The following is a 26,366-nucleotide window of genomic DNA, read 5'->3' on the forward strand; positions in this document are numbered from 1 at the left end:
TAGGGATTGGATGAGACGGAGCTTACGGGTCCTGGTGTTGGTGCGCACCGTGGGATGGGGTGAGTTCGGGGTCGCAGACCTAGGCGTTTGGTGTGCAGTCGAAGCGTAGCCGAGGGATGGCACGAGTTTAGGGTCGTAGACCCAGGCGTTTGGTGTGCAGCCAAAGCATAGCCAAGGGATGGGGCGAGTTTGGGGTCGCAGACCCAGGCATTTGGTGTGCAGTCAAAGCATAGCTGATGGATGGGGCGAGTTCGAGGTCATAGACCCAGGCATTTGGTGTGCAATCAAAGCACATCCGAGGGATGGGGTGAGTTTGGGGTCGTAGACCTAGGTTTTTTTGGTGTCTTGGGCCCCTGAGCCCCGTTGGGCTTTGGTAGGGGTCGGTTTGAGTTGTGTGTGTTACCCCATCCTTGGATTCTCACAATCAAAGGGGCTGAGCTTTGTCGCTTGTCTCGATCGCTTGGGCTCGAGTGACGCGGTTGGTGAGTTCGCTAATAGGTATGATCGAGTGGAATCCGAGTCCGTCGTTCATGATGGGGTCAGCATAGCCCTCTTGTGACATTCCACTGGTCCTTTACCTACAACCCGGTAGATGCCTGGGTCGTTCTGGAGACCGACCTGGGTGGCCTGATGGCCTCCCCTCGATGGAGATTCTGTGGGCTTGGCGAGAGGTTTAGGATCGAATGAGAAGGTTGAGATGACCCTGTCTGCTTTGGGGTAGACCGGGCGAGGGCCGCACGGGGCTCATCTATGTTTTTCTCCCCTAGCTCTGTTTGATGTGAGGCGGCCTCAAGCCCTTTGTGGGCCAGCCTTTGAACCTCGGTCGGTCGTTGCTCATGTTTAATGAGGCAACTACCGCTTCATGACGCAACACAGAGCGTTGTGATGTATTTCGCTGCATATGCGATGCTTTAGTTCCCGAGCCCCTGGACGATTCAGGGCCCAAATCGTCCGGGGGGCACGGGCGTATGGAATGAATGCGTGTATGAATGTATGAATGATTATATAAAGAAATAGTTGGGGTCAGTAGTGTTACCTTGATGAGTCGAGTGACGGGGTTTGAAGAGCTCTAATCAGAAATGTCCAACCGGGACCCATGCTCGTCGTTCATGATAGAGTCAGCATGGCCTATATGGGGCATCCCTCTGCTCCTTCTTGTCTCTCGGTGTGTTTTTCTAAGCCATTCGATCAACTTAGGAAGCCCGATGGTCTCTCCTAGCGAAGATCCTGTTTGTTTGGGTTTTTCCAAGTCCCGCGTGGGGAGGCGGAGAGCTACCTACGTGTGGTGACGCTTTGGTTTTTACATCCAACGTGCGGTAGTGGTGGGCCATACCCAGGCCACGTCCTATCTCACTAGGTGTCATTTCCTCTGACCAAGTGTTGTTTCGTCGGTTAGTGTGCATCCCATCGGTTAGGGTGTGTCCCATCATTTTCCATCCACATTGAATGGGGGAAGGGAGAGAGTTTTTCGCTTTGATCCTTTGCCCTTCTTTGGATGTCACATTTCCTCTTTAAATAGGGGGAGGTAGAGGGCTTTTCATCACAGTCCTCTGCCTGTTCTCCAACTATTGCCTCTCCTCCTTCTTCCTCCTCACTAAGAGTGCCTGTATGCCATGGTGGTTCCTAAGTGAGAGAAAGGGTAAGTGAGAGGGAGGACTTACCAATCCTTTCATGAATCTAGAGCGTGATGTCGAGCTGGAGGCTACCCAAGGTGGTGCTGGCTGTCTTTGCCTGAGAAGGAGCGGCTTTCGCCGAAGGAGGTGGCGTGCTGAATTCATCTGTGATGCCTTTTTGGGATGGATCCATGTGTGGATTTTTTCCGGTGGATCTTCACCAGGCGAGCCTTGTCGAAGGGGAAGTTGCCCAACATCATGCTGGTGGAGGGTTCCGTGCCTACAACTGCTCAAGTTGGCCAATTCATAAAGTTTGATGAGATCTCTTCCATCCATGGTGGCCATACCTCGGTAGCAGTGTCCTTGCCTAGGAGCTGCCTCGACTGCATGAGAAGGTCAGGAGCTCCATGCTCTTCTACTGAGCATCTATGGGTGCGACGCCCCTGAGGTACCCGTTGCGCTCACCGAAGTCGAGGGAATGGAACCGAGTAGGTCCCTTGAGGTACCCGTTGCGCTCACCGAAGTCGAGGGAGTGGAACTGGGTGGGTCCCTTGAGGTACCCGTTGCGCTCGCTGAAGTCGAGGGAGCGGAACTGGGCGGGGCCCTGTGGCGGTGGTTATGTCTAGCAGCGCATGTCGTGGCCTCTCCTTTGGTGTCAGGCGATGTCGTCGAGCAGCCGCAGTAGTATTTGGAGTAGAAGTACTTAGAAAATGTAACAGTTGAGTTCGTGGGTGAGCCCTCGTGTGAATAGTTTTGTATCAATGAATACATCAGTTCTGTTTTTGTGATAGAACCACTATTTGTTCCTTGTTTTTTATCCTAGCATAACTTTTATTTTTATCCTTTCTTTTTTGCACCTGCCCGTTAGTTTCGTAGGCTATAGCTTTTAAGAACCTAGGCATGGTCCGTGGGGCTCGGTTGCTCATAACCATAGGTTGTGGCGGGGCGCGTTTGGTTAGGAGTAAGAACAAAGTCACATAGGGCAATCAAAGGAATGGAATGGGCTTCTGTTTAGGGACAAAGTTGTTACCATGTGATAGTAAAAAAGAGAGGTAGTATTTAGTATTGTACCCTCATGGAGCCCCTAAGCGACCCGGGCTGAAAGTGTTTGGGCTGGGGTGCTTTACAGGAGCAAGTGTTGACTAAAAAGCGGTAAGACCAAATTTAGGGGAAAACAACATAGCTGTTCAATGTTCCAAGTGTTGGTGAGAACGTTGCTGTTGTCGTCCTCCAATCAGTAGGTGCCCGGTTGGATCACTTCGGTCACCGTATAGGGTCCTTCCCATGGTGGAGAGAGTTTGTGTTTTTCCTTCATTGATTGGGTCCTTCGGAATATGAGATCACCGACTTCGAGGATCCTCCCCTGATCTTCCTTTCATGGTACCTGTAGAGAGTTTGCTGGTAGCGAGCGGAGCGGATGATGGTCGTCTTATGGGCCTCTTCGAGTAGGTTGACTACGTCTTGCTGAGCCTCCATGTCTCGGTCGTGGTCGAAAGCCTTCACTCTTAGGGCGCCGTGGTCGAGATCGGAGGGCAGCACTGCTTTAGCTCCATAGGCCAGGAAGAAGGGTGTGAACCCTATGGTTTAGTTCGAGGTCGTTCTCAAGCTCCAAAGGATCACTAGGACCTCTACAACCCATCGCCCGGCGTACTTATTGAGTTAGTCGAAGATGCGTGGCTTAAGTCCTTGGAAGACCATGCCATTGGCATGCTCGACCTGACCGTTAGTACGTGGGTGTCCAACCAAGGCCCAGTCGATCCTGATGCCGTATCCATTACTGAAGTCTAGGAACTTCTTTCTGGTGAAGTTAGTCCTATGGTAAGTGATGATATAGTTAGGAACTCCGAACCGGTAGATGATGTCGAGGAAGAATTTGACCGCCTCATCCGAGCGGATGTTGATGATGGGCTTGGCCTCTATCCACTTGATGAACTTATCGACTGCTACAAGTAGGTGAGTGAAGCCACCTAGGCCCTTTTTGTGGGGTCCTACCATATCAAGGCCTCAGACCATGAATGGCCAGGTAATGGGGATGGTTTGAAGTTCCTGCGCCGGCAAATGAGTTTGCCGAGCATAGAATTGGCATCCCTCACACCTACAGACGACCTCCTCTGCATCTCATAGTGCGATGGGCCAGTAAAAACCTTGGCGAAAGGCTTTTCTGACTAGTGACCTTGGGGCCGCGTGATGTCCGTAGATCCTAGCATGGACCTCAAGGAGGAGTAGCTTCCCCTAGTTGGTGGGGATGCACTTCATGAGCACCCCCAATAGACTCCATTTGTAGAGTTCATCACCGAGCGCGACAAAGGTCTTGGCGCATCGAGCGATCTATCGGGCTTCAGTCCTTTCGGGTAGAAGAACCTCCTCAAGGAGGTAGGCGAGTAGCGATGCTCGCCAGTCGATCTGATCGAGTGCCAATACGGCGACATCAGCGGGTGACATCGTCATAGAGGCACTAGGGTCGGAGCCCTCGAGCGCTGGCTTGGTGTCGGGGTCGGAGCCCCTGGGCGCCGGTTTGGCATCGGGGTATGTCTGCATCGGACCTTCCAGGTCATGGGCGGACGGCTCGTGGAGATCATTGATGAAGACCCCGCTCGGGGACGGATCCCGCCTGGCGGCCAATTTTTGCGAGAAAATCGGTGGCATCGTTGTCCTTTCGGGGGACGTGACATAGCTTGATTCCCTGGTATTTGTCCTTGAGCTTGCGCACCTCTTGGTAGTATGCCGCCATGAGGGGGCTTTTGCAAGAGGACTCCTTCATGACCTGATCGACGACTAGCTCTAAGTCACCATAAACGTAGAGTCTTGTAGCACCAAGTTTGATGGCGATGCATAGTCCGTTGATGAGGGCCTCGTATTCCATGGCATTGTTTGAGGCTGAAAAGTGGAGGCGGATGGTGTAGCGGAGCCTACTCCTGTCTAGGGAGATCAGAACCACTCTAGCCCCTGATCTAGGTGCCATGACAGACCCATCGAAGTACATTGCCCAGTACTCATGGGTGACGTCTAGGGTCGGTAGCTAGACCTCCATCCATTCGGTAATAAAATTCACGAGTGCTTGAGACTTAATGGTGGTACAGGGGATATACCTAATGTCGTGGCCCATGAGTTTGAGTGCCCACTTAGAGATCCATCCCGATGCATCGCGGTTGCGGACAATGTCTCTGAGCGGGTATGAAGTGATGATCGCGACTTCATGGTCGGTGAAGTAGTGCAGGAGCTTCTGAGTTGCCATCAGCACGACGTATAGGAGCTTCTGCACCTAGGGGTATCGGACCTTGGGGTCAATGAGTACCTCCCCAATGAAGTATACGGGTCGTTGGACCTTAAGGTGGTGTCCCGGTTCCTCCCTTTCGACGACCAGGGCGACACTTACCACATGGTTGCTGGTTGCAACATAGAGGAGGAGGCTTTCTCCTCGTTTAGGAGCAATGAGGATTGGGGCCGACGTCAGGGTTGCTTTGAGGCTCTCTAGAGCATGCTGAGCTTTCTCAGTCCAGATGAAGGCGTCCATCTTTTTGAGGAGCTTGTAGAGTGGCATCCCTTGTTCACCAAGCCAAGAGATGAACCGGCTCAGAGCGGCTAGACAGCTGGTGAGCCTTTGCATGCCCTTTACGTTGCGGATGGGGCCCATGTTGGATATGGCCATGATTTTTTCAAGGTTGGCCTCAATGCCGTGTTCAGACACAATGTATCATAGCATCTTCCCCTTTGGAACTCTAAAAACATATTTCTCGGGATTCAATCTGATGTTGAACCTTCAGAGGTTCATGAACGCTGCGGCCAAGTTTGTGATCAGGTCGCAAGCTTGAGCCATTTTGACCACTATGTCATCAACATAGATGGCCATCGTTGGTCTTGGCCGTTTGGCTTGATCAGGCTGATTGAGCGGGTCGATTTGGTCGGTGAAGCATTGCTGCATGCACCTTTGGTAGGTGGCGCCTGTGTTTTTTAGGCCGAAAGGCATGGTTACATAGCAGTACGAACCATACAAGGTGATGAATGAGGTTGTGAGCTGATCAGACTCTTTCATCATGATCTGGTGATAGCCCAAGTAGGCATCCTGAAAGGAGAGGATCTCGCAACCCAAGGTTGAGTCAACTATCTAGTTTATGCATGACAAAGGAAAGTGATCCTTTGGACACGCTTTGTTGAGACCAGTATAATCAACGCACATTCTCCATTTCTCGATCTTCTTTTTAACAAGAACGGGATTGGCAAGCCAGTCGGAGTGGAATACCTCTCTAATAAATCAGGTTGCTAGGAGTTTGGCGATTTCTTCGCCTATGGCCCTATGCCTTTCATCATCAAAATGGCAGAAGCGTTGCTTAGCAGGCTTTGATCCCAGGATAAGGCGTAGCATGTGCTCGACGATGTCCCGTGGTATGCCCGGCATGTCGGATGGCTTCCATGCGAAGACATCATGATTGGCGTGCAGGAAATCGATGAGCTCGCATTCCTATTTGGCTAGGAGTTGGGTCCTGATCTGCACCATTTTGATTGGTTCGGTGGGGTTGATTCTCACTGCCTTGTTTCCTCAAGTGGGTAAAAGGCCATTGAGGAGTTTGGTTTGTTGCAGTCTGGGACTACTGGGGTCGACGACTCCTCAAGCCACGGAAGCTCAGACGAGTTGATGATCATGGTGGTGATCTCAAAATGCTCACGGTTGCACATGAAGGCATGCGAAAAGGCGCTGCTCACGGTGATGACGCCATTCAGTCCTGGCATCTTCATCTTGAGGTAGGTGTAGTTGGGGATTGCCATGAATTTGGTGTAGCATGGCCACCCCAAGATGGTGCGGTAGGACCCTAGAAAGTCCACTACTTCGAAGGTGAGGACCTCCGAGTAGGTCGATCTACCCAAGCGGGTATGCCTGCGCTCCCGGGATCACCCCATGGAAGGGAGAGCCCGCCAGGCGGAGTTTCGACCGAGGGATGCGCATGGTGTCGAGGGTGTCGACGTAGAGGATGTTGAGGCCGCTGCCTCCGTCCATCAGTACCATAGTGAGGTGCTTCTTGTAGATGATGGGGTCGACGACAAGCGGGTAACATCCTGGTCTCATGGTGTGGGAGGGATGGTCCATCTGATCGAAGGTGATCAGAGATTCTGACTAGCTAAGGAAGGAGGGGACGGCAGTCTCAGCAGCGCATGCTTCCCTATAGCGCGCCTTGTGCTAGCGCTTAGACCAGATGGTGTCAGATCCATCGAAGATCATGATGCATTCCTCAGGGTCGGGGAAGCCGTCTCTGTCCTTGTCCGCCGCGCCTCCTTTCCTGGCTGCTGCCTCTTTGCCATCTCCTCCTTTCGGCTTGTCATAGGAAACGTTTGAGGAGCTCGCAGTCCTTATAGAGGTGTTTGATGGAGTAGTCATAGTTAGTGCACGGGCTGTCCATGAGCTTGTTGAAGTGGTTAGGCAGTCCCTGCTGGGGCTGCTTGCTCGTGCAATCAGACGTGGCGACCAATGCGGTGTTGTTCGATCAGCGCCAATCCTTTTTGTTCTTCTTTCCCCTCTGTGTGGAGGGGCCCTCGTTTTGGTCCATGCGCTTAGCCTTGCCTTTGTCCCAACCTCCATTGAAGACCGCTTGGTGATGTTGAGCAGGTTGCAGGTGGTACAGGGCTTTAGGTAGCCAAGCTTATGGATCAGGGACTCATAGGTCGTCCTAGAGAGGAATGCGCCGATGATGTTCGCGTCGACGACATCAGCAAGGGAATTGCATCATTGGGAGAACCTATAGATGTAATCCCATAGGGACTCGATGGGCTCCTGCTGGCAGCTCTTGAGGTCCCAGGAGTTTCTAGGGCGGACATACTTCCCCTGGAAATTTCTAACGAAGACCCTCTTGAGGTCCGCCCAGTCGTGGATGCTGTCGTGTGGAAGGAATTCAAGCCATGCCTAAACATGTTCCCCCACATAGATAGGGAAATACTGAATGATGAAATAGTCATCATCCACCCCTCCGGCTCGACAGGCGAGTCGGAAATCTTTGAGCCAAATACCAGGGTTTATCTCTCTGGTGTACTTAGTGATATTGGTGGGCAGTCGGAAGCACTGTGGGAATGGCGCTCTCCGGATACGTCAGTCAAAGGCCTGTGGTCCTAGGCCCTCAGGGCTGGGACTCTGGTCGTCTAGTCAGCGACCATGCCTAGGGCACGTTTCGCCGCTCCCCTCAATGGTTTGGTCAGGACCCGCATTGCCTGCCCTCATTGCCGCCCGGTGGATGTCATCATCATGCCGGTTGATGATGATGCTACGAGCATCTTGGTGCGGACCGGGCCATCCATGTACTGGTGGTCAGTGTAGAGTAGGCGTCAGGTTGGATCGCAGTGCGGCCGTTGCCTCCTGAGCTGCACTTGGCGGCTGTAGCGGCGAGCGGATGGAGCGATCCGTCTAACGTGTCCCCACTCCCCCAGTGGGGAGAGAGGGCGCGTGTCAGAGTTGTGATGTGGAGCTTTCCACCTATTGAATGGCGGTGGCTTCTACCTGCACCCGGAGGTTCTGGTAGACCAACTGCTCCTGGGGGTCGCCGGGCTCGGGAACGCCGTGCAGAAGCATTGTCGTAGTAGCGATGTTCTGGCTAGCCCGAGTGAACTGTGGGGGATCGTTCCCCTCATTCATGATGTCATGTTAGACCTAGCGGGTGTGACCTTGGGCGCCGCCCGCTGGGTCATGCGCATTGGGCGCAATGTGCTGCACCGAGCGCGCCGGCGCAGGCGACGGCTGGTTCTGCCGCCGTTGTAGCAGTTCCTCTACGTGCTCTTACGCAAACGTGAGGGCCCCCGCACGTGGGTCTAAAGGGGTGTGAGTCTGCATAGACTCCGCAACCACTGGCGGTTGTCCCGGAGTGTCTGCCATAGCGTACTCTTGGGACAGACGGTGGCTAGGTGTCACGTCGTCGATGGTAGAGCCGTCGTTCTCACCCTCATCATCAGGGAGTTCATAGAAAGTGGTAGGAGCATATCTTGTCATTCCCATGAATTCAGATGTGAGAGGGGATGGCGCCAGCGTCCTTTGAAGCCCCCAGCACACGCGTCTGCGGGGGACGCGAGGCCATAGGGGAACCGATTGTACGGTGTTCGTGGTGCGGTCAATACAGTCCCTCCGGATAATCGGCTGGAGATAGTAAATAGAGAGTAAATAATAGTATGCATATTACTCATAGTGGGGTTTGAGCAGAGAGTTTGCTCAGAATAAAGCGCAGATACCTCATCGTTGAAGTCGTCGTGCGTCCCGAAGCTAATGGAGGGCGCCTCTCCGATGGGCGCTGGAATGAGTGCCTCCTCGCGGAGGTGTAGTATGCCGAGCCAGTTGGCAATGAAGTCCAGGCTTCCAAAGAGGAAGGCCTAGGACGGCTTGGAGACGGGTGGAACCCACATCCTAATAGGTGGGAGTGCAGGAAGCTCTAGTGAGCCAAAATGAGTCGTATCGCCTGAGCCCGCCATGGCGAAGGTGGATGGAAAAGTGGGCCATTCGATGACCAAAAAGTGTTGAATGTATAGCGTCTTCCCCACGGACGGCGCCAACTGTCAGTGCAGAAAGTGACCAACACACAAATATTTGTAGTTTTGCCATACGTTGTGATCGGAGGTGGCCTAGCACTCAATGACATAGGGTTTATACTGGTTCAGGTAACGTGCCCTACGTCCAGTTTGAGTCGGTCGGTGACTTTATTCCTAAGCCTTGGTGCTTGAAGTTTGCAGTGGGGTTACAAACGAGAAGGAGAAAGATGGGGGTACAAGAGGTCCGATCGGACTCTAGTCAGAAGGGCCAAGAACGATGGGAGCTCCGCTATGAGCTAAGTGTATGAGCATGTGCTCGTGGTTTGAACCTAGTGGTTCTGCTATTGTGTACTAGTGAACTTGATCGATCTGAATGAATCTGTCTGTTGGAAGAGAGTGCATCCCCTTTTATAGATGAAGGGGGTGGCCTTACAAGTGAGAAGGAAGGAGTATGTTTGTTGCTAAGTCTTGCTTCCCATGCCGGCGGATACAAGATGATGGTAGGCGCCCATAACACTGTTGGATGTCAGATGCACGTGGGAGGTTGTGTTGTCTTCTTCGGGTATGGCAGACGTCGGCGCTTGCCACACTGTTGATTCCTAGAGGCATGCAAGGGGTTTGACCATGTTCGCCTGGTATGGTAAATGCCGGCGCCCACAATACTATCGATGCCCAGAGGCATGTGGGGGAGCCTTACCGTATGAGAGTTAATGGCGCCCACAATAATATAGGAGAAAATGTCGGCGCCTACAACACTGCTTGGGTTCTGTCATGCCAGGGAGATTGTAGAGTACTGTTTCTGTAGGTGTATAGGGTATGATCCCTGATATTGTGGTTTGACTTGTGCGCCATGCCTTACTTTCTCCATCTGTTCCCTGGTCCTTACCGAGCGAGCGTCCCCGGTCGGTTAGTCCCAGTCGGCTCTGAATGCGTCAGTTGGAGAAGATCAGTGAGCAGGGGTTTGGTGCATCCCTAGTTAGGGACGTGGGTCAGAGTCAGAAGTAGTGCTTTGGCCAGGTCTTCCGGTCGGAAAGACCGTCCGAAGGCGGGCTAGAGACCGAAGCGAGCGCTCCGGTCGAAGAGGTGGGCCGGAGTCAGAAATGGGCATCGTTCCTCCTCGGCCAGGCCTTCTGGTCGGTGATTGGATCGTCCTTCTGGCCTGTCGTTTAGGTACTTGGGCCAGCCCATGAGTTGCACGTTGTTTGCAACATTGCCTGCTAGGCCAAGCCTCTGTTGAGAAGTCGGTCTACGAGGGAACCTGGGTTTATGAACCCAACAGTATGTGTACATACTCATTTATCAGTTTGAATATGTTGACATACTAATATTAAGATACGTCAGATCTTTACTATGTGAAAAAAATTCAAAAGAGCACATATTTTTTAATATATTATATAATACTATGATAGTAGCATATAAAATAAATATAACCAATACTCTAAGTATACATACATACTTGTCATACATAGTACCCTAGATGGTCTAGTATGATGATATACTCCATCTACATACACTTTGTTGGGCCATATATGCCCTAAATCTAGAGATATACATATGGGAGTAATATCTCTAGATTATATATATATATATATATATATATATATATATATATATATATATATATATCAACTGAGTCGAAATAGGAATAGACGTGGCCAAATATGCTAATTGGTCGTACGTGCAAATGCAAGTCTAATGTTACGTGTGCATGCATGCTTTTAATCTTCTAGCCTTTTCTTCTAATCCACTGATTTGGCTCTTGGCTCGTATGGCAACTGGACTCTACTTCTTAGCTTCTTTGCTAACTGATGATAACCATGTGCTTGGAGATGCCTTCCCATGCCATGTATATCGTGCACATGATTTGATCGGCTTGACTAATAATTAAATAATATATATTCCGGCTAGCTTCCTTTTCTTTGTGTATATGAGCACCTCCCACCATCCAATACGTGATGCACCTGGAGCAATGTTATTTACCAAATCCAACTTCCTGCCAATGATATTTCCTTTGTTGCTTTAAGTGAAGAGGTCTTGTACGTGAGGCTTCTTAAAAAATGTATTAAATAATATTTCCTGGCCGACGAAGAGTTTCTGGACGTCAAGCATTTCCAAATACATCTCCAAATATATTAAAGAACATTTCCCTGCCGGTTCGCAATTTCTTGCTTTTGATACCAACGGCTGATTCCTTCCTGTCTAGGGTAAACTTACCAAATTTTGGTGTTAACAACCTTAAAGAAGGAGGTCAATGAGCTCACTCATGCCTTAGGCAATGCCTATGGTGACGAGTCCCGCTTGCTAAAGTGCTTGGGTAACCAAAGATTTTCTCTCAACAAAGAGGGATTGGGCTACACCACTAAGAAAGGCAAGACGGCCTTTACTCCTCATAAAACTAGTTTTGTGAAGAACAATGGTCGGTTTTACAATAGATACAAGCTAGTTGGGCATATAGAGCACTATTGCAAGAACAAGAATAAGGATTCTAATGTATCCTCAATTAAGTTCGATTCTTGTTATTTGCTTACTAAGGGTGCCAATGGTGTGAAGGCTAAGTTTGTTGGTACATCAATTGTGGGCTCAAAGAAGAAAGCCATTTGGGTGCCAAAAAGCTTAGTAACTAACCTTTAAGAACTCAAGCAAGTTTGGATACCTAAAAAGAATTGATCTTCTTTTGTAGGTCAATTATAAAGCCGGAGGAAGGCATTGGGTTCTTGATAGTGGGTGCACACAATACATGACCGGTGATGCAAGAATGTTCAACTCAATCAACACCAATGATAGCAATGGTTATGATAGTATCACATTTGGTGACAATGGCAAATGCATGGTGAAAGGGCTTGGTAAGATTGTGATATCTAATGACATGAGCATTTCCAATGTGTTGCTAGTAGAGAGCTTGAACTTTAATTTGCTATCCATGGCTCAATTATGTCATCTTGGATTTAAGTGCATATTTCGAGTAGATGACGTAGAGATCATAAGTTTAGATGGCTCTAATTTGATCTTCAAAGGCTTTAGATATGAGAATCTATACTTGGTTGATTTCAATGCTAGTGAAGCTCAATTGTCAAAATGCTTGTTCACTAAGTCTAGTATGGGTTGGTTATGGCATAGAAGACTTGGTCATGTTGGAATGAAACAATTGAATAGATTGGTTAAGCATGATTTAGTTAGAGGCTTGAAAGATATGGTATTTGAGAAGGACAAACTTTGTAGCTCTTGTCAAGCCAGCAAACAAGTTGGAAACACCCATCCTAAGAAGAGCATAATGAGCACTAACAAGGCATTTGAGTTATTGCACATGAATTTGTTTGGGCCAACACAATACACTAGCATCGGTGGAAACAAATATGGCTTTGTGGTAGTGGATGACTACACTAGATACACTTGGGCATTCTTTCTAGTGGACAAGAGTGACGTGTTTGCAACTTTCAAATCATTTGCAAGGGCATTCACAATGAGTTTGAAACAACCATCAAGAGAGTTAGAATTTACAATGGTGGTGAGTTTAGAACACTAGAATTGATGAGTTATGTGATGATTTTGGAACTAGACACCAATTCTCGGCCAAGTATACTCCACAATCAAATGACCTTGTTGAAAGGAAGAATAGAATACTTATTGATATGGCAAGGTCTATGCTTAGTGAGTACAATGTGAGTCAATCCTTTTGGGCCAAAGCTATCAATATGGCTTGTACTATAGCAACCGCTTGTATTGTCATCCATTGAAGGAAAAGACACCTTATGAGCTCTTGAATGGTAGAACGCCCAACATTGCATATTTTTAGGTTTTTTGTTGCAAATACTATATATTGAAGAAAGACACTAGATTGAGCAAGTTTGACAAGAAATGTGATGAAGGTTTCTTGCTTGGATACTCAACCACTAGCAAAGCATATAGAGTTTGGAATTTGGCAAGTGGCACTCTCGAAGAAGTTCATGATGTCGAATTTAATGAAATCAAGGGTTCTCAAGATGAGAATGAGAACATGGAAGGTGTTATAGGCATCCAACTTTTAAATGCCATGAAGAACATGGATGTTGGTGAATTGAGGTCTAAACAAGTGATAGATGACAAAGATGATCAAGTGCAAGTGCTCTCTAACTCAAATGTGCAAGTTGACACTAATCAAACAAGTACTAGTGGCTCTCATGATAATGTGGAAGATCAAGTGGCTAGTTCATCATCTCATGCAAATCAATCAAATGAGCAAGCAAGTGCAAGCAATCAAGTTCCAATACTTCAACCAACTCATATTGCAAGAGATCATCCATTGGACACTATAATTGGAGATATTTCTAGAGGTGTGCAAACAAGATCAAGATTGGCATTATTTTGTGAGCACTTTTTATTTGTGTCGTCCATTGAACCAAAGAAGATAGAAGAAGCATTGATGGATGTGGATTGGGTGAATGCAATGCATAGAGAATTGAACAACTTTATAAGAAATCAAGTATGGGAATTAGTGGAGAGACCAAAGAACCACAATGTGATTGGAACCAAATGGGTCTTTAGAAACAAGCAAGATCAAGATAGGATAGTTGTAAGGAACAAAGCAATATTGGTAGCACAAGGTTACACTCAAGTGAAGGGTCTTGACTTTGGAAATGTTTCGGTTGCAAGATTGGAAGCAATTAGGATCTTGTTAGCCTATGCTTATGCCCACAACATCAAGCTCTATCAAATGGATATCAAGAGTGCATTTCTCAATGCCTACATCAATAAAGAAGTATATGTTGAGCAACCTCCTAGTTTTGAAGATGACAAAAAAAACCCAACCATATATACAAGCTAAATAAGGCATTGTATGGTCTGAAGCAAGCATCTAGAGCATGGTATGAGAGGTTGAGGGACTTCCTACTCTCTAAAGGGTTCATCATGAGAAAGGTTGACACCACACTTTTTACCAAGAAGATTAGAAATGACTTGTTTTTGTTGCCAATCTATGTGGATGACATCATATTTGGATCAACCAATCAAAACTTTTATGAAGAGTTTGGAAAAATGATGGCTAATGAGTTTAAAATGTCCATGATTGGAGAGTTGAGTTACTTCCTTGGTATTCAAATCAAGCAATTGAAGAATTATATATTTGTGAGTCAAGGCAAGTACATCAAAGATATACTCAAGAAGTTTGGTATGAATGAGAGCAAAGCTATTAGCACACCAATGGGAACAAATGGCAATTTGGATGGTGATGCAAGTGCCAACATGGTGGATCAAAAGTTGTATCGGTCTATGATTAGAAGCCTACTCTATGTGACCGCATCAAGACCAGATGTCATGTTTAGTGTGTGCATGTGGGTAAGATTTCAAGCCTCACCAAGAGAAAGTCATTTGAAGGATACAAAGAGAATATTGAGGTACTTGAAGCATACACAAAATGTTGGTTTGTGGTATCCTAAAGGAGCAAAGTTTGAGTTAGTTGGATATTTGGATTCTGATTATGCGGGATACAAGGTTGAAAGAAAGAGCACATCGGGCACTTGTTAATTATTGGAAAGATCACTTGTTTCATGGCCATCAAAGAAGCAAAATAGTATTGCATTATTAATCACCGAAGCAGAAAACATATCCACCGGTAGTTGTTGTGTTCAAATTCTTTGGATGAAGGCCACCTTGAATGACTTTAGAATCAAGTTCAAGAAAGTGCCATTGCTATGTGACAATGAGAGTGCAATCAAGCTAACCAACAATCTGGTTCAACATGCAAGAACAAAACACATTGATGTCCGCCACTATTTCATTAGAGATCATCAACAAAAGAGGACATTTGCATTGAGAGTATGGGCACCGAAGATCAACTTGCTGACATATTCACCAAGCCACTAGATGAGAAGAGGTTTTGCAAGCTAAGGAATGACTTGAACATATTGGATTTCTCAAATATGTGTTGATGCACCCCCCACTTATATAACATGCCTCTTCTTTGAGCAACCAAGGTAAAAGTTGATTGGCATACATACATATTTTGCTAAGAACATGTTTAGTGCATCTAGTCATTCCTCACATTCAAAAGGCTCATTCATGAAAAACAAATGAATTTGATACTTGTATGCTACCACTATTGCTTCTATGCTTGACTTGATCTAGTGGTAGCATATGACATGTTTGTGGGCTTGTGAACCTAGTGTTTGATCTAGAAAATGAGCTATAAGTGTTTAACTCAATATGATCAAGGTAACCCTTGTAATGAGGTATGAAGAAGTTTGTCCTTTGATCAAACCGAGTTAAATATCTTTGGCAAGTATTCTAGATTGAACCAAATTTGGTAAAATGATCTTCACCCCATTGATTGATATTGATAATCTTAACCTATCTAAAATTAAACCTTTGTGGTTATTGATGACAAAGGGGGATAAGTAATGCACAAAGATAAATAAAATATGACAAAGAGGGAGAACTTTGACATAGGGGGAGAAATATGAAAGAACTTTGACATAGGGGGAGAAATTTGAAAGTAAGGGGGTCAATTAAAATTTGAGCACACAAGTAGGGGGTGCAAGCTCATGGACTTAATTGATGCATTTGAATGTGCATTTACATATGCTTGCTTGCATTTGTCAAGTTTAAATTTGATATATATGCTTGTATGGTGTATGTTAGTTGTAGGTTTGATTGATGAAATGAAAAACTAGCATGCATAGGATGATAGTTAGATATACCTTGCTTACTTGTTTGGTTTTCAAGTGGTACTAGAGCCTTACATATAATGTTGATCTCATAAGGTATCTAGTGTTTGTGTTTTGCAAGTAATTCCAAGTGGTATCTAACTAACCATGGTGCTAAGGATGGTATATTTGGTGCACTTCGATTGGTATCACGCTTCAAAGGTCCATCTCTTACACCTTAGCATATGTGCAAGCTTTAAATCCAAACTCTTAGCACATATGTAGGGGAAGCAAATGCTACCAATTCAGGTTCATGAAACTTGTCCAAATCCTTTACACATGGTAAAAATGCTTGGGCAAGCAATATGGATTCAAATTTGAATTTATTTCATATTTTTGTGGAGGTTGTCATCAATTACCAAAAATTGGAAGATTGAAAGCCCTAGTTTGATTTTGGTGAATTGATGAAACCCTAAGTGCTAACCCTTTGCTCTAAGTGATCATGAGATAGGGTAGCACATTCCAAGTGGTGGAGCAAATGATGATCATCATGAAGGTAGTGATGGCCATGGTAATCAAATGCTCAGGCCTGGAAAAGAAGCAAGAGAAAAATAAAAAGCTCAAGGCAAATGTGATATCCATAGGAGCTCTTTGTTTTTGGTGATCAAGACACCTAGTGGGTGTGATAACATTTAGGATAGATAGACGTACTATTAAGAGGGGTGAAACTCGTATCGAAATGCGGTTATCAAAGTGCCACTAGATGTTCTAACTCATTGCATATGCATTTAGATTCTAGTGAGTGCACACATCCTTGAAAATGTTTGTGAAAATATACTGACACACGTGTACAAGGTGATACACTTGGTGGTTACCACATTTGATCAAGGGTGGCGAAGTTGGTGAAGAGGAGGTGCTGCTTTTCACTGACCGGACTCTGCGTTGGGTGCGTCCGGTCAGTGCCATAGAGGCGCGCGGCCTCGGTCTTCGCGACCGGCCTCTGAGCAACAGCGTGACCAGACACGCAGGGCCTATGTCAGGTCACGGCTGACGTACGCTGACGCAAGGCTGTGCGCGTGGCTTGTGAGGACCAGACGCTGGCCTACATCCGATCAGGGTCTAGCGAACGCGTCCGATCATGAAAGTGGCGCTCTGGACCCTCTCTAGATTCGACCTGACTCTGGTTGGTGAGGCGTCAGGTGAAGTGAACGGTGCATCCGATGAGCGCTTAGTGGTGCGGGCGCGCGGGCGGGCAGGGTTGGCACTGGCACGTCCGGTCCTGCTCGACTACGTCCGTTCATGACTTAAGTGTTTGGCGCGACGTGTTTGACCGTTGGAGATCCGCGGTGCACAATTGAAGTAGGGGCCATGTGGCGCTCATTGGGCGACCGGACGCTGGGGTCGTGCGTCCAGTCACCTCTGACCAGCATGTCCAGTCGCCCCGCAGTGAGTTGCCCGTGGTGCCCAACAGCTCTATTTCATGGGGGGGCTCCTATTTAAGCCCCATGGCCGACTCTAGCTCACTGTCTTGGTCATTTTTATTGAAATAGCAACCTAGTGAGCTAAGCCAAAGCCCTCACACTCATCTCCATCATTGATTCATCGTCTTTGTGAGATTGTGAGTGAATCCAAGTGCATTGCTTGAGTGATTGCATTTAGAGGCACTTGGTGATTGTGTTTCGCTGCGGATTTCGCTTATTTCTCTTGGTGGTTGCTGCCACCTAGACAGCTTGGTGCAGCGAGGATCGTCGAGCGGAGGGTGGTGCTTGTCTCCGGCTCCGATCGTGGTGATTGTGAGGGTTTCTTGATCTTTCTCCGGCGGAGAGCCAAAAGGTACTCTAGTGGATTGCTCGTGGCTTATGGATCCTCATCTTGTGTTGGTTGTGTGGCACCTAATTGCGGATTAGGCGTGTGATGCCTATTAGCACGTGAACCTCCAAGTGAGTGAATCACCACAACGGGGACTAGCTTGCCAGCAAGCAAGTGAACCTCGGTGAAAAATCATTGTGTCATCTTGTCTCCGAGAATTTCATTGGTATTCATTGTGATTGTGATCATCTCTTGCCATGGCAGTATAAATATCACTACCTCTCTTGTATTTACTTTACTAGTGTAGCTAAGCTCTTTAGTTTGACTAATTTTGAGAGCTAGCTTGTGTCTTGTCTAGTAGTTAGTGAGGCTCTTTAGTTAGTCTTTGAGAGCTCACTAGCTTAGACAGTAGTGACTTAGCCTCTTGTGTGAATTAAAGATCATAACAACTAGAATTGTGAATAGGAGGCTTGGATTTTTTAGTAGGCTAGCGCAACACTCGTTTCGCTTTATAATTGTCTAACCACTTGGCTTAACTGTTGTTATAGAAATTTTAAATAGACTAATTCACCTCCCTCTAGCCGTTAGAACCTTTCAGGCATGCAAATGAATAGAGCACGCGCATTCTCGAGCATTTCCGTTCTTGTTAGGAGTCGTAACATAGAGTTTTGATTAGCTCGTAATCAGCGGCGGATCCAGAAAATATTTTAGGGAGGACTGAACAACACTGCTGCTCGATCTTAAGTCTCAGTCCCTCCTACACTATAGAACTTTGCCTAAAAATTTATAGGGGCTCTACAGTAATTTGTACTGCTTCGGTTTGGGGTAGGGGGGGCTTGAGCCCCCCCCCCCCGGCCCCACTGCTGGATCCGCCCCTGCTCGTAATTGCCTTTGTGTTACTTAATTTGTTTTTTTTTGTCAAACATGTTTTCATTAGACATGTTTCTTTTTGTTTAGTTGTATATTTTGTACATAAACCAACACACACGTTGACATCGTGTATGCAACTTGTCCAAATTTTCGATAAATGAATTAGCTTTATTTGTTATTAATGAAAACACAAGTTTTAATAAACAGTTCGGACGTTATGTTTAACCACATATCCATCAACCATAAAGCCATCCTAATCATCTGGGCTTCATGTTGTTTAGCCGAACAGTATACGACCAGCTGGCCCGTACAACCATCGGACATCACCGGGCCGCTGCTAATGTGCGACAGAACTCACATCACATGAGACTTGAGGAGCGAGTCCGGTGTACATAACAGGACACAGCCACAGGGGGGAAAATGTCCGTGCTATACAACAAACATGATCCTATCTGCACTTTTGTCCATTACGAGTGATTCTAAACATAGACCAGTATGCAGCAATTACGCGTTATTAATTTCAACCATGTGGTGATAATGATCGTGGGTTCTGAAATTCAGTTGTTTCAAGCTCCTGAAACACATGGTCTTTCTCCAGGTGGTGTGCACGGTTGCTTGAAGGGCTGGTAGCTGTCGGTTGTCGATCAAAGCATGAATCCACCGTCCATCACAGATTTGATCTCGACGCGTAGTACCATAGTGACGTCAATCCTGCACCACAAGTGAACAGTCAGACGAATGACGAGGAGCGTCAAAATCTGACTAACGTTTTGTGTTACCTGAGGCGAGGATGGCCCAGCGAAGCGCGGCGACAGCGCGCGGCGTGTCGGCGGCGTCCGACCGTGCTGCGTCGGCCGAGGAGTCGCAGTTGGAGGTGGAGTTCCAGTCCCCGCAGAGGCACAGGTCGGCATGGCTCTCCATGTCATGGCCGCACGCCCCGCCCGTGGCGCGGCACGCGCCGCAGAAGCCGCGGTTGGACTCGGGCAGCGTCCACGACACCCGGATCCCGTACGCCCACCCCGCGGCGCCGCCCTCGGCGCGCACGGGCGCGAGGCTGTACGCGCTGCTGTACCCCTCGCACTCGAGCCGGCTCACGTTCACCGCCCGGATGGCGGCCCAGGGCACCGCGCAGCACTCGGGCGGCTGCCCCGCGGCCGTGCCAGTGCCATACGCGGCGTCGCCCGACGGGCGCCGCCCGCCGCCGGCGTAGTAGTCGTCCCAGGCGGCGCAGCCGAGGTAGTCGCCGCACCCCATCCCGGACACGTTCCGGCAGGGGAGGTGGCGGTCGGGGAAGCCCTGGAAGAGCGGCGAGGTGGCGCGGCAGCCGAGGAGGAGGAACACGTTGTCCGGGTCCGGCGACAGGTACGGCTCCCGCCACGGCTCGAGGACGAAGCCGTTGCCCCGCCCCGCCGGGGTGAGGTCGAGCGCGCGGCAGTCGGACATGGCCGGGTCGTGCAGGGTGAGGCCCCGGTAGGCGTAGTCCACGTCGAGGACGCGGTAGGAGCCCGAGGGGAGGTGGAGCATCAGCGCGCCGTTGATGCAGAAGAGGAGGTCGCGCAGCCCCGCGTGGCCGCACCCGGGGTGCAGCGCGAACGGGTAGTCCACCGTGATGTTGCCGCAGAACGACCGGCACGTAGTGATCGGCACGTTCGCGGCCGCCACGGAGGCCGGCGGCGCCGTGGTGGTGCACGCGCATAGCAGGGCGAGCAACGCAGCCAGGTAGCGACGCGGCGGTGCCATTGCCTTGCCCCTGCGCGAGCACGATGCAAGCTGGAAAGTGAGAGTGGCAAGAATTGAGCAACACACGCCGGCTAGCCTTGGGGTGGTAAGCAACACTTAACAGATCGATTCGTTGCTTCCTTCGGAAGAAGAAGAGCTGGGAAGCATCATTTGCTTTTCTTTACCGACGTTCTGCCTTTACCTTTCTTTTGATTTTATTAATTTTCCCACGCGGCTTCATCTTGTCTTGTGACGTGGACGAACAAAACAGTCACAACTCAAACTCTAAAAAAACAGTCACAACTCACAATTTTTGGATAAACCGTGGCTTTGCCGTTGAGCTTTGCTCCTAGAGACCACAAACCAGGATATAATAGTCATGAATAATTAATCTTGCCAGAGCCTAGGACGCCGTCGAAAAATCCGAATACACGTTCAAATTATAATGACCATATGTGCAAATGTGCAATGTGCTGTTTGCATACGACGCGAGGAATATAGATAACTATTATTAAACAGGCATCAACCTAGGTAAATCAGTAACTAAGCCATAATGCTTCATTGAAGTTGAAATTTTATACCATAGCTCAAGCATACAGTGAGTAGTCTACCATAAAATTTTCACCAAAATTGAAGTACAGGAGCTGAAGTTATGAATTAAACACAGGAACACATAGATCTACAGCAACACCAAAAACTTTAAGCTAAAGCATGCCATATTATATATCTATTGCATTGCTCTACTCATGTGTGGAGTTTAACAAAACTAGATTTTCCCTTTTTTTATTTTTCTATGATTTTATACCATTTTTCAAAGTTTTCAGCCAGTTTATAAAATAAAAAAGAGTATGTAGCACCACATCAGTGGCCACGTAGGCAGCAGAGTCCTATGTGACCTTTGCTAAGATCGTAGACAAAGTTCATAGACCTAAATGAACAACCACTAAACCACCTAGTGGGTACGAATGCTTTCGAAACAGTAGCAGCAATGGGTTGTTCCCGAAGTATGTCCTACGTATAGCCGTGCTCTTTTGCGTAGGGCCCTTGAATACGATAATTGAGATCCGAATTTTTTTTAATCTAAATTTGATGCGTATAGCTGTGAACAAACAAGGACCTTCGATGTGTCGCAGCGGACACGAAATTTTCTTTGAAACCAGCACGCGGGCCTACAGATTGATTGCGAAAAGCGCGGTCCACCAAACGAAACCAAGCCCGCTACTAGTCTAACGGTAATATAACGTTACGCAAATCAAACAGGCGAAATCTTAGCAGCGGAAGACGCCGCGGCGCAGCCTAGCGAGGGACAGCGCTAGTACTTCTCTGCTCTGCCACTCTGCCGTTGCTGCCGGCTGCCGGCTGCCGCAGTGTCTTCCTCCTCGGCCCAGACCCCGACGGCCACCATCCCGGAGAACACGCGTTCTCTCTCTCCCCTGCTACGAACTGACTGCCCTGTCCTTTCCCTCTCCACCACTGCACCTCCTGTCACTTCCCCAACCTCTTTTGTCCGTTACATCACACCCTCAAGAAGCCGTCCACGCAGCAATGCAGCCGTCGCGCTCACAGCACGCTAAACATCGCCTAGGACTAGGAGGGACGGGAACGCACACGCGCTTCCGCACCCAGGTGCTGGAGGCGCCCCTGGATCCGGGATCCGATCCTGAGTACCAGGACTTCCAGTTCCGGTTCATCCCCGAGGTGTTCGAGCTCCAGATGGGCGGCGTCGCCGTCGGCGGCGGCGGCGGGGCAAGGAACGGAGACGGCAAGGTGACGGCGGAGAAGGTTCTTGCTTTCGAGTTCGACAAGGTCAGGATCAGCATTGCGTCCAGCGACGACGAGGCGGACGGAGACGCGCCGCCGAGGAGCTCCTTCTCCGGGGCGAGCCACCCGCCGGAGCCGGTGGACGAGATGGACACCGTACTCGTCGCTGTCGACGGCCGGGAGAAGCCGGTCCCGAAGCCAGTCATCTCGTGGGACGCGTCCCCGCCGCCGAGCGGCGCGGCGAGCCCGCACAGCAGCATCGACAGCTCCGGCGGCGCGGCCACGGTGACCAGCCTCGCGCCCAGCTGCACCGTCACAAGCAGCCGGAGCGCCAAGACCAGCGTCAGCAGCAGCGCCGCCAGCGACGGGAGCGGCTGGAGCAACGGCACCAGCTCCGTCGCCGGCGCCGGCGGCAGCGCGGGGAAGCCGCACAAGGGCGGCGACCCCAGGTGGAAGGCCATCCTCGCGGCGCGCGCGCGCGACGGGCCCCTCGCGATGGGCAGCTTCCGCCTGCTGCGGAGGCTCGGGTGCGGCGACATCGGGACGGTGTACCTGTCCGAGCTCAGCGGCGGGGGCGCCGGCAACGGCGGCGTGGCGAGGCCCTGCTGGTTCGCGATGAAGGTCATGGACAAGGCGTCGCTGGAGAGCCGGCGGAAGCTGAGTCGCGCGCAGACGGAGCGGGAGATCCTCCAGCTGCTGGACCACCCGTTCCTGCCCACTCTGTACGCGCACTTTGAGACCGACCGCTTCGCCTGCCTTGTCATGGAGTTCTGCCCCGGCGGCGACCTCCACGCGCTCCGGCAGCGACAGCCCGGCAAGCACTTCCCAGAGCACGCGGCAAGGTACTCATCCAAGCCCTGTTTGATTCTTTGCTTCACACCGGTAATGTTGTTTTGGAATTGCAAACAATTATGTGTGTTGACGTGAGTCAATCGTCAGAGACACAGGCATCCATTGTTGCACTGCGATTTTTTGCTTTCAGTTGTAGTTGCAGGCTTGCGGTCTTGTGGCTGTGGGTTAATTTTTTTGCTTAATTGTTCTCTGGATTTTGAAACAATTTTGTTTCTATAAAAAAAACGGTCTTCCCATTTTTTAGCATCTCTCCCAAATCCCATACCCATATACTCTGAAATGACTACAGGAGTACGTATAGAACACTAAGCTACTGATGTGTCTGGTGGTTTCATTCCTAGGGGGTGTTTAGTTCACCCAAAATCTAAACTTTGGCACTATGCAAAAAGAAGATTTTCTGTCACATTAAACTTGTGGTACATGCATGGAGTACTAAATGTTGACGAAATCAAAAACTAATTGCACAGTTTGGTTGTACTTTGCGAGACGAACGTTTTGAGTCTAATTAGTCAACGATTGAATAATTATTACCAAATACAAATAAAACACAACAGTACCGCTGCAGTAAATTTGGCGGCGCCGATTCATGCAACTAAACGAGGCCTAGGTCGTGCTAGTGATTTTTTCAAAAATAAAAAATCATGCTACTCATAGACTGCTAGTTAAAGTTGTTTTTTTATTTACTACTTTTAAAAGGAGTGCTAGTTAAAGTGATGCTATCTTCTTTGCTTTCCTCACTGTTTCTATCACGCTTAACAAATTGATGCCTAAATTAGCATAGACGCAATGTTTAATGCATGTCTCATGCTGTAGAACATGATTCCTATATTAGCATAAGAACAATGTTTAATGTCACATTTGCGCATTTCCATCATTGCTTCTTGCACTATTCGTGAATGCATACAACAACATGCAAGTTTCAGACAACCATTCATTGACAAGAGTCTGAAACTCTGAATAAACAGATTACAAATGTAGTCATTCAGATTCAGGGAACCTAATGTTCTGCCAGATAAAGTTTGATCGCACGAAATATGTAGTATCGCACTGTTTTGATGCGTATGCTCCTTTCCAATTTTTGCCAGGTTTTACGCCGCAGAAGTGCTCCTTGCGCTGGAGTACCTGCACATGCTTGGCGTGGTCTACAGAGACCTGAAGCCGGAGAACGTCCTCGTGAGAGAAGATGGCCACATCATGCTCTCCGACTTCGACCTCTCCCTTCGTTGCGCGGTCTCGCCGACGCTGGTGAGATCTTCCCTGAACTCCGACCCCAGGAACGCGCAGGCCTGCGCCCAGCCTACCTGCATCCAGCCCACATGCTTCATGCCCAAGCTCTTCGGCCAGAGGAGCAAGAAGAGCAGCGGCAGCAGCAACAGCACCGCCAAGAAATCCAAGGGCGCCGAGCCCAGGCAGCAGCAGGCTCCCACCGGCCTGCCCGAGCTCGTCGTGGAGCCGACCGGGGCGCGGTCCATGTCGTTCGTGGGGACGCACGAGTACCTGGCCCCGGAGATCATCAAGGGCGAGGGCCATGGCAGCGCGGTGGACTGGTGGACCTTCGGCATCTTCCTGCACGAGCTCATGTACGGCAAGACGCCGTTCAAGGGGCAGACGAACCGCGCCACGCTGTTCAACGTCGTCGGGCAGCAGCTCAAGTTCCCGGACTGCCCCGGCACGAGCAACGCGAGCAGGGACCTGATCAAGGGCCTGCTGGCCAAGGAGCCCCAGAGCCGGCTGGGCGTGAAGAGGGGCGCAGCGGAGATAAAGCAGCACCCCTTCTTCGAGGGCGTCAACTGGGCGCTTATCCGGTGCACCACTCCCCCCGGCGTGCCCAGGGCCGTCGAGCCCGCCGCGGTAGCACTGCCTGCACCGGCAAAGCCAGCGCCGGCACCGGCGCCGGTGGAGAGGGTGGAGATCAACAGCAGCAGCAAGAGGATGGCAGGAGCTGCCGCCGGTGCGGAGTCCGGAGGGAAGTTCCTAGACTTCGAGTTCTTTTAGCTAGTCTGATTAGTTGATTGACGATACTCGTTGCGATTCCAGTTGTAGGTGTAGTTCCATACTGGAGTGTTAGCGTTTGGCCAGTGACATGTCTGACTGGCTCCAGTTCTAAGTGTGTTGCAGTGTCTCACTCTGTTGCTTGTTGAGAGTTGAGACTAATACCATGTCACTAGACACTAGTAGTTAGTCAAAGAGTAAGCCATGAAGTTTGAGCAGTCCAAAAAAAACTATTTTCATCATGCCTGTTGCCATTAAAAGTTGTATTACTAGCAGATTACTACATGATCAGCAGCGAAATACACCAGGTATCCTGTACTGTATCAAAATGTGAATGCCCCATAATATGAAGTGTTGAACAGAGGAAAATACAGAGCCCCATGCCCCACTACCACCTCGTAAACATACGTTAGTATACGTGCTGCACTACACGACCAGGTTCTCTGGTGCGCCGATGAGGCCCATGCCGGCGGCGGCGGGGCTCCGGTGCCGCATGAGCACGCGCAGCTGCGCCCGCTGGCACTCGAGGTTGGACACGAGATCCACCCTCTCCTCGCGCGGGCCGCGCAGGCGCACGGCCTTGGGGAACTCCACGAACCCCTTGATCCCCCTCCGGATGTGCGGGTTCTCGCCGCCGCCGCCGGGCTCTCGCCGGTGCGGTTGACTCCGGCTCGGGCTCTGTTGCCCGTGCTGACTCGTCGACTTGCTGCCGTTGGGGCTGCTGCTCTTGTTGATGTCGCTGGCGGCGGCGGTGGTAGTAGCGTGGAGCTGGGCCACGGCGTCGTCGATCTCCCGCAGCTTCTCCTCCACGGCCGCCCTGGCGTCGGCGAGCTTCATCTGCACCCGCTCCTCGCGCCAGAGCTCCGCGACGCGCAGCATCCGCCGCTCCTCCTCGAGGCCCACCAGCGCGCGCTCCGCGTCCGCGCGCGCGGCGCCGGCCTCCTCCCGCAGCGCCCGGCACTCGGCCTCCGCGGCCTCGCCCCGCCGCCGCTCGTCGGCCAGCTCCGCCGCCAGCGCCTCGCTCAGCGCCTCCGCCTTGCGCCGCATGCGCCGCTCGAACTCCAGCTCGGCCCTCAGGTCCCTGATGCGCGCCACGCAGAGCTCCAGCTCCGACGACATGGCGCCGTAGCCGTACCCTTGGTCGTCGAGCTCTTCCACCTCCTCGTCGTCGTCGCCGGGCGCAACGATCATAGGGGGCTCGGGATCCCTACGGCGGGCTTGACAAGAAGAGGGCGAGCAGCAGGATGAGAGATGGGGGGTGTAGTACGGGGCGTAGTGGGGGTTGTGATAAAGCTTCCAAGGTGGAGAGCCGGCGCCATGATTGGCCTCCACTCGCAACCTGTTAGTGGTGATCTCTTCGGGTCGGCTCAACGGGTGAGTTGGACCTTACCTCGCGTCTTAATTAGGGACGTCTAAACCTACATGGTTGGTGGATCCTATCTTCACGAGGTTCACCATGAGTAGCCATAGTCGTCCCACCGACAGAACCCTAATCTGATCTAGAGGGTACGCGGCCAGTGACGGGAAGCTCCATTGCCTCGCCGCCACCGGACTATGTCACTAGACTTCACCGTCGGGACACCGCGCCACTGCTAGACCGCACCATCAGACTCCACAGCAACACCGACATCGCCAT

The 26,366-nt window shown here is 50.0% G+C and overlaps 3 protein-coding genes across 3 annotated transcripts; 1 reads left to right on the forward strand and 2 right to left on the reverse strand.

Moving 5' to 3' along the window:
• Positions 1 to 18,657: 18,657 nt before the first annotated feature.
• Positions 18,658 to 20,199, reverse strand: LOC136540300 (uncharacterized). Its single transcript, XM_066532305.1, has 2 exons — positions 19,186 to 20,199; positions 18,658 to 19,117 (listed from the first exon to the last, which is right to left on the reverse strand). The coding sequence occupies exons 1-2, from the start codon at positions 20,144 to 20,146 to the stop codon at positions 19,074 to 19,076; spliced, it is 1,005 nt and encodes a 334-aa protein (XP_066388402.1). The 5' UTR covers positions 20,147 to 20,199; the 3' UTR covers positions 18,658 to 19,073.
• A 1,275-nt stretch (positions 20,200 to 21,474) lies between these two features.
• Positions 21,475 to 24,957, forward strand: LOC136540290 (serine/threonine-protein kinase D6PK-like). The gene is made up of 2 exons (XM_066532293.1): positions 21,475 to 22,728; positions 23,824 to 24,957. The coding sequence occupies exons 1-2, from the start codon at positions 21,671 to 21,673 to the stop codon at positions 24,731 to 24,733; spliced, it is 1,968 nt and encodes a 655-aa protein (XP_066388390.1). The 5' UTR covers positions 21,475 to 21,670; the 3' UTR covers positions 24,734 to 24,957.
• Positions 24,958 to 25,014: 57 nt separating this feature from the next.
• On the reverse strand, positions 25,015 to 26,070 carry LOC136540310 (protein BRANCHLESS TRICHOME-like). Its single transcript, XM_066532313.1, has one exon. The coding sequence runs from the start codon at positions 25,919 to 25,921 to the stop codon at positions 25,157 to 25,159; it is 765 nt and encodes a 254-aa protein (XP_066388410.1). The 5' UTR covers positions 25,922 to 26,070; the 3' UTR covers positions 25,015 to 25,156.
• Between the last annotated feature and the right edge of the window lie 296 nt (positions 26,071 to 26,366).

This window comes from Miscanthus floridulus, chromosome 1, assembly GCF_019320115.1.
Source record: "Miscanthus floridulus cultivar M001 chromosome 1, ASM1932011v1, whole genome shotgun sequence".
In the NCBI taxonomy this organism is placed as follows: Eukaryota; Viridiplantae; Streptophyta; class Magnoliopsida; order Poales; family Poaceae; genus Miscanthus; species Miscanthus floridulus.